Raw genomic sequence first — 8,190 nt, 5'->3', positions numbered from 1 at the left:
TCCTTCCTTCCTTCCCCTGAGTACTAACGGTTCTCTCTCCTTCCTTCCTTCCTTCCTTCCTTCCTTCCTTCCTTCCTTCCTTCCTTCCTTCCGTCCGTCCGTCCCCTGAGTACTAACAGTTTCTCCCTCCCTCCCTGCCTGCCTGCCCGTCTGTCTTTCCCCTGAGTACTAATGGCGCTCTCTCTCTCTCTCTCTTTCTTTTCTGATGGTTTTTTTTGGGGGGGTTCCTCTTTTTTGGAAGGCAGGGGAAAGGGGCTTGGAAGAGTATCTTGCATCAGGGAAAATTTGTTGCGCTGGACGAAAGGGCCTCTGCTGACAGAATGAAGGATTGGGAGCTGGTCTCATTGTCCTGAATGGGGACATGCTCTAAGGGACGGGAGGCCAGTCCTTAATCAAACGGTGGCTTTCAAAAAGAGATTTGAAAGAAAAGAGTGCCTTGGACTGACGGCTTCTCCAGTTGGTGGTTCCACAGCACATTTGAGCCTCCAAGGGCCTCCGAGGCATTCAGACTTCGATCACACCCTTTGGGGCAGTCAGGCCGGATGCTAGACCCTCTCCGTTCCTTTGGCAGTTTGAGGATGGGCCTTGCAGCTAAATAATTCAACACTCCAGAGGGAAATGCGGGCCATGAACCAATCTGTCTTTGGTCTGCAGGGTGACGGGAGGGGAGCTCTTCGACCGCATCATCGAGCGGGGCTACTACACGGAGAAGGACGCCAGCCTCCTCGTCCGGCAGGTCTTGGAAGCGGTGAATTACCTGCACAGCCTGGGCATCGTCCATCGAGATCTCAAGGTAAGAGGGCAAAGGGCGTCGGTAGGTCCAAGGAGCCGTCGTAACACTTCAAGGAATCATGAGAACATCAGAAGAACCCTGCTAGATCAGAACAGTGGTCCATCCAGTCCAGCATCCCGTCTCACACGGGGGCCAGCCAGTCCCTCTGGAGGGCCAGCAACAGGGCAGAGAGGCCGAGGCCTTCCCCTGAGAAGGACACCAGAAGAGCCCTGCTGGGTCAGACCGGGGAGGGTCCCTCTAGTCCAGCCTCCCGTCTCACACAGGGCCCAGCCAGTTCCTCTGGAGGGCCACCAACAGGGCAGAGAGGCCGAGGCCTTCCCCTGAGAAGGACACCAGAAGAGCCCTGCTGGGTCAGACCAGGGAGGGTCCCTCTAGTCCAGCCTCCCGTCTCACACAGGGGCCAGCCAGTTCCTCTGGAGGGCCACCAACAGGGCAGAGAGGCCGAGGACTTCCCCTGATGTTGCCTCCTGACTCTGCTATTCAGAAGTTTAGTGCCACTGATAGACTTATCCTCCATGAATCTCTCTAATCCCCTTTTAAAGCTGTTCATTCCACCAGACAACCAGACAGATTCAGCCCAGGAAGTGTAACCAGTTTATGGACATCTGGTTTTGAACAGTAAAGCAGATCTTGGGATGTATCCTGCCCAGGAATTATGATCACAAAGACAGGCCCTTTGGGCTGTCCCATCAAGCAAAGAAACCCATTTGGTGGGTACATGTGACGGGGCCTTTTTGGCGGCAGCCCCACAATTCTGAAACAACCTCCCCAGGGAGGTACGCTTGGCCCCCCTCACTTTCCATCTTTCAGAGGCAGCTCAAGACGGTTTTGTTTAGGACCGCCTTACGTTTATTAGAAGTCCCGAATTGTGATTTTAAAAAATGGATGTTATGTTTTTATTGTCTTTTCTGTTACGTATTTTCATCTACTTTCTAAGCCGCCTTGGTCTCCCTAAAAAAGAAAAGTGGCCAATAAATATTTTAAATAAATAATATACCTGGGACTGCCTCTGTAGAGATAGATTGTTGAGTTACGTTCAGATCTCTGTCCGTCTATGAAGGTAGGGTTGCCAAGCTCCACCTTGGGATATCCCTGGAGATTTTGGGGGTGGAGCCTGAGGAGGGCAGGGTTGGGGAGGGGAGGGACTAAAGTGGCATATAATGCCGTAGAGTCCTCCCGAAACAGCCGTTTTCTCCAGGTGAACTGATCTGTATTGCCTGGAGAATCCTAGGAGATCTCCAACCCCCACCTGGGGGTTATACAAACTAGGGGTGTGCAAAATTTAAAAAAAAATTCGGCCCGATTTGGATTCGGCCGAATCGGGCAGAATCAATTTCGGCCGGCAGAAAGACTCCTGCATGTTAATATAATGGGGCCGAATTCGGCGGCAATTCGGCAGCAAGCCGATTCAGATCAGAGAATCTGAACCGGCCCACAGCAGCCCAAAAGGGGCCTGAATGGGCCATTTTCAGTGGGTACATTCGGTTTAGATGAACCAAATATACATCCCTAATACAAACAAACAAACAGAATAATCTGTCACGCTATGAATGTTGGAAATGTAAACAAAATATAGGTTCTTTCTTTCATATGTGGTGGTCTTGTAAAAAAGTAAAAAAATATTGGGCATGGATTCATAAGATACTTCAAAAAATATTAGAAACTAGTATTCCATTTTTACCAGAATTGTTTTTATTAAATAGAATTCCAGACATTCTCTGTATTTCCATTTTTGTGTGTCTGTTGCCACTGAGGGGTTGGCAACTCTGTAGGAAGGTGGTCCTTTGGGCTAAGCTCTGTTTCTGTGCCTGGGCGACCTTGCCGTGCGGGTAAAATGGCCGACCACCCGTCTACACCTCCAGAGGTGTTTGGCGCCCGGGTCACGTGGCAGGCAGCGGCTGATCCGTCTTTTCCCCCGAACAGCCCGAGAACCTTCTCTATGCCACTCCGTTCGAGGGCGCCAAGATCATGATCACGGACTTCGGGCTGTCCAAGATTGAGGCCGACGGGATCATGTCCACGGCGTGTGGCACCCCTGGCTACGTGGGTGAGTACGGCACGGGGTCGAGGTGGGGAGAATGGGGAGGGGGGGCCCTCTCTATTATAGTAAGGCAGCTTCAATCCGGCGGTCAAGTCTATCGGCCTCTTCAGGTTTTAAGGTCTGCCCGCCTCCCTGGTGTTTCAGTTCTGTTTTGAGACGTCTGGTTGGTTCTACAGCTCTGATCCTATGGCATTGTTTATTGAATGTCCCATCTGTCCGTTGTATGGACTCACCCTGTGTAATATGCCTTGAATCCAAGTGAGAACTAACGTACGTGAGTGGCTACGATAGCTAAATCTGGGGTGTCAAACATGCGGCCCGGGGGCCGGATCAGGCCCCCGGAGGGCTCCTATCAGGCCCGCAGGGGAGCTGGTTGTCTTCTGCTTCTTCTTCCAGTTCTGCTGCTGCTGCTGCGTCATCGTAGGTTTGCAGCTTACAGATACACACCTGAACAGCATAGTCAAGATTGCAACAACGCAGACAGTTTGACGCAATCATTCAGAGCAAGAGGTGTCAGTTATCAGACACTGTTAAACAAACAAAATATTGCAAGAGTGCTGATGTTTTAAGCATGTTTTTATTTTAAGTAAAAAAAAACACCTTTGTGCTTGTGTCCTTTATAAAGTTTATATCTCCGCTACCTGGCATTACATTTTATGACACACACGGCCCGGCCCAACAAAGTCTCATTTATGTCAGATCCGGCCCTCATGACAAATGAGTTTGACAACCCCTGAGCTAACTGGAACTTTAACTAGATGTTTAGAAGTTGAAAAGAGCAAGAGTCCAGTAGCACCTTAAAGACTAACAAAACATGTGGCAGGGGAAGGAGCTTTTGTGAGTCACTGGCTCACTTCTTCAGAAGAATACCTTTGAAGAACAGATAAGAAGAATTTAAAAAGTGAAAGGGATGTGGCCTTCATGCCTTTCTTGTGGGAGGTTTTGGAAACAGGACTCTGGACTACATTGTCCCATCATCCTGTGCTGAGTAAGCCCCACGGCTTCAGTGGACTTGGAGGGGTATCCCACTGCTTACAATGGCACTGTTTTGGTCCAATCCATCAGGGCTTTTCTTAGGGCTGAACTAGACAATACAGGCATCCCTGGAGAAGCCCGCCTTTTTTAAAGCAGCGAGTTCTCACTGCCTTTCAGCTGTACTGCAGGGCCCTAGTTCTGATGGAGACCAGAACTGGGCCCCCACGGTGCAGTTTGAAGGAGTTCCCAGCTGGGAACTCACTGTTTCAAAACGGCAGGTATCCCTGGGGATGTCCATATCGTCTAGTTTGGTCTAGTTAAGGCTAATAGTAGCTGACCTAAGGGCCATTGTCTCTTCATGGTCAAGGAGAACAGAGACCCCCAAAGACCCCAAAGCTCGCAGAAATACGAGAACCAGAGCCAGGTGCACACTATGGCCTGAAAAACAGCATTGTTGGCCCGTTGATAAACTAAGGGTCGTAGTTCTTCTTCTTCTTCTTCTTCTTTTTGCATTGTGTGTGTTTGTGCGTGCCCGTGCCTGGAAGTCATGGCGACTACTGACGACCATACTGGGGCATGGAGGACATTTCAGAAAAGTGGCTTGATATTTCCTGCCTCTGCCTCCCAACCCTGGTATTCCTTGGAGGTCTCCCATCCAAAGACTTGCCAGGGTCGGCCCTGCTTAGCTTCTGACGAGATCGGGCTTGACTGGGCGGTCCAGGTCAGCGCAAGGGTCACAGCTCTAATGTCTGTGTAAACATTGGGGCAGTCTATCGCGTTGCTTGTTGTACATTTAGCGATGGGCCATATGAACGGAATGCCGTGAACAGAGGCGAGGGCAGGTCGGATGTCTCAAAAGCAGGGCCCGAAGTGGACGCCCTGTCCTGTAATTCTGCATGGGGATTGCTCAGTGGGAAGGCGAAGGCACTCTGTTCATGCCCAGAGGTACTTTTCTAATATTTCCGCTGTTCCATTATGGGGGGGGGGAGCACAGATGGTCACAGGCTGTACAGAGGCGAAACTGTCACCAGCGGTCTATGCCAGCGGTTCCCTTACCCCTCATGCCAACAGAGAGCCAGAGGGGAGGGGGGCAGTGTTCCCTCTAAGCTGAGTTAGTGTGAGTTAGCTCACAGTCTTTTAGCCTCTGGCTCACACATTTTTGCCTTAGCTCAGGAAGGGATGGGCTCCAGAGCAAACTGATTTATGCAGTAGCCAAATCGCTTGCTCACAACTTTAATGCCAGCAGCTCACAAAGTAGCAATTCTGCTCACAAGACTCCACAGCTTAGAGGGAACATTGTAGAGGGGGGTAGGGGAAGAGGTCTCGCACCTTCCTCTCATTTCTTGGCCGTTGTGTCCTCCGCAGCCCCTGAGATTCTGGAGCAGAAGCCATACGGAAAATCCGTGGACTCGTGGGCCCTCGGGGTCATCTCGTACATCTTGTGCGTATCTCCCTGCTTCCTGGGTTAGCATTGGGGGTGGCCTCGTTGTGGTGCACAAACTGAGATACGTGGTTTCCCCTCCTCCCCGCAGGCTGTGCGGTTACCCCCCGTTCTACGACGAGAATGACTCTGAGCTCTTCAACCAGATTCTGAAAGCTGAATACGAGTTCGACTCCCCGTACTGGGACGACATCTCCGAGTCGGGTGAGTGGGCGCCCGGGTGGGGATGAGGAAGCCCCCAAAAGGGAGGGGCATAAAAACATCTCTGACAGCCAGTTTGGTGTCGTGGTTAGGAGTGTGGACTCTAATCTGGGAGAACCGGGTTTGATTCCCCACGCCTCCACATGCAGCTGCTGGTGTGACTGTGGGTCAGTCATAAGTTCTTTCAAGGACAGTTCTTGGGAGAGCTCTCTCAGCCCCACCTACCTCACAAGGTGTCTGTTGTGGGGAGGGGAAGGGAAAAGAGATTGTGAGCCGCTCTGAGACTCCTTTGGGTAGTGAAGGGCGGGGTATAAATCCAATCTCCTCCTCCTCTTCTTCCTCTTCCTCTCCACCTCTTCCTCCTCCTCCACCTCCTCTTGTTTCCGGCTTCTGGGGCTAGAGGTTGGGGCAGAGGGAGGAACTTGGGAGTCCGTACAGAGGCATTAACTCTTTCTTTAAAACCCTGAACTAGTATTGATCGGGAACTGTATACTCGAGGGCATCCAATGAAGCTGATGGGCAGTAGATTCAGGACGGACAAAAGGAAATACTACTTTCCACAGAGAAGTGATTAGAATGCGGAATTCGCTGCCAGAGGAGGTAGTGATGGCCACAGGAATAAACAGCTTTAAAAGGGGAATATCTCCGCTACCTGGCATTACATTTTATGACACACACGGCCCGGCCCAACAAGGTCTCATTTATGTCAGGTCCGGCCCTCATGACAAATGAGTTCGACAACCCCTGAGCTAACTGGAACTTTAACTAGATGTTCAGAAGTTGAAAAGAGCAAGAGTCCAGTAGCACCTTAAAGACTAACAAAACATGTGGCAGGGGAAGGAGCTTTTGTGAGTCACTGGCTCACTTCTTCAGAAGAATACCTTTGAAGAACAGATAAGAAGAATTTAAAAAGTGAAAGGGATGTGGCCTTCATGCCTTTCTTGTGGGAGGTTTTGGAAACAGGACTCTGGACTACATTGTCCCATCATCCTGTGCTGAGTAAGCCCCACGGCTTCAGTGGACTTGGAGGGGTATCCCACTGCTTACAATGGCACTGTTTTGGTCCAATCCATCAGGGCTTTTCTTAGGGCTGAACTAGACAATACAGGCATCCCTGGAGAAGCCCGCCATTTTAAAGCAGCGAGTTCTCACTGCCTTTCAGCTGCACTGCAGGGCCCTAGTTCTGATGGAGACCAGAACTGGGCCCCCACGGTGCAGTTTGAAGGAGTTCCCAGCTGGGAACTCACTGTTTCAAAACGGCAGGTATCCCTGGGGATGTCCATATCGTCTAGTTTGGTCTAGTTAAGGCTAATAGTACCTGACCTAAGGGCCATTGTCTCTTCATGGTCAAGGAGAACAGAGACCCCCAAAGACCCCAAAGCTCGCAGAAATACGAGAACCAGAGCCAGGTGCACAATATGGCGTTGGCCCGTTGATAAACTAAGGGTCGTAGTTCTTCTTCTTCTTCTTCTTCTTTTTGCATTGTGTGTGTTTGTGCGTGCCCGTGCCTGGAAGTCATGGCGACCACTGGCGACTCCTACTGGGGTACGGAGGACATTTCAGAAAAGTGGTTTGATATTTCCTGCCTCTGCCTCCCAACCCTGGTATTCCTTGGAGGTCTCCCATCCAAAGACTTGCCAGGGTCGGCTCTGCTTAGCTTCTGACGAGATCGAGCTTGACTGGGCTATCCAGATCAGCGCAAGGGTCACAGCTCTGATGTCTGTGTAGACATTGGGGCAGTCGTATTGCGTTGCTTGTTGTACGTTTAGCGATGGGCCATATGAACGGAATGCTGTGAACAGAGGCGAGGACAGGTCGGATGTCTCAAAAGCAGGGCCCGAAGTGGACGCCCTGTCCTGTAATTCTGCATGGGGATTGCTCAGTGGGAAGGGGAAGGCACTCTGTTCATGCCCAGAGGTACTTTTCTAATATTTCCGCTGTTCCATTATGGGGGGGGGGAAGCACAGATGGTCACAGGCTGTACAGAGGCGAAACTGTCACCAGCGGTCTATGCCAGCGGTTCCCTTACCCCTCATGCCAACAGAGAGCCAGAGGGGAGGGGGGCAGTGTTCCCTCTAAGCTGAGTTAGTGTGAGTTAGCTCACAGTCTTTTAGCCTCTGGCTCACACATTTTTGCCTTAGCTCAGGAAGGAGGGCTCCAGAGCAAACTGATTTAATCAGTAGCCAAATTGCTTGCTCACAACTTTAATGCCAGCAGCTCACAAAGTAGCATTTCTGCTCACAAGACTCCACAGCTTAGAGGGAACATTGGAGAGGGGGGGAGGGGAAGAGGTCTCGCGCCTTCCTCTCATTTCTTGGCCGTTGTGTCCTCCGCAGCCCCTGAGATTCTGGAGCAGAAGCCGTACGGAAAATCTGTGGACTCGTGGGCCCTCGGGGTCATCTCGTACATCTTGTGCGTATCTCCCTGCTTCCTGGGTTAGCATTGGGGGTGGCCTCGTTGTGGTGCACAAACTGAGATACGTGGTTTCCCCTCCTCCCCGCAGGCTGTGCGGTTACCCCCCGTTCTACGACGAGAATGACTCTGAGCTCTTCAACCAGATTCTGAAAGCTGAATACGAGTTCGACTCCCCGTACTGGGACGACATCTCCGAGTCGGGTGAGTGGGCGCCCGGGTGGGGATGAGGAAGCCCCCAAAAGGGAGGGGCATAAAAACATCTCTGACAGCCAGTTTGGTGTCGTGGTTAGGAGTGTGGACTCTAATCTGGGAGAACCGGGTTTG

The 8,190-nt window shown here is 51.3% G+C and overlaps 1 protein-coding gene across 1 annotated transcript in view; it reads left to right on the top strand.

The window, feature by feature from the left end:
- Positions 1–8,190, top strand: part of LOC107107695 (calcium/calmodulin-dependent protein kinase type 1B-like) — a 32,517-nt gene that overhangs the window by 12,601 nt on the left and 11,726 nt on the right. Inside the window, exons 4-9 of the mRNA XM_015408005.1 lie at positions 655–793; positions 2,717–2,840; positions 5,175–5,250; positions 5,342–5,454; positions 7,788–7,863; positions 7,955–8,067. Of these exons, the coding sequence (XP_015263491.1) occupies positions 655–793; positions 2,717–2,840; positions 5,175–5,250; positions 5,342–5,454; positions 7,788–7,863; positions 7,955–8,067 (641 nt within the window). The remainder of the gene's footprint in view (positions 1–654; positions 794–2,716; positions 2,841–5,174; positions 5,251–5,341; positions 5,455–7,787; positions 7,864–7,954; positions 8,068–8,190) is intronic.

This window comes from Gekko japonicus, unplaced genomic scaffold (assembly GCF_001447785.1).
Source record: "Gekko japonicus isolate JY-2015 unplaced genomic scaffold, Gekko_japonicus_V1.1 scaffold4798, whole genome shotgun sequence".
NCBI classification, from domain to species: Eukaryota; Metazoa; Chordata; class Lepidosauria; order Squamata; family Gekkonidae; genus Gekko; species Gekko japonicus.
Note: the sequence above shows the minus strand (reverse complement) of the source record. Positions and strands in the feature narration are given on the sequence as shown.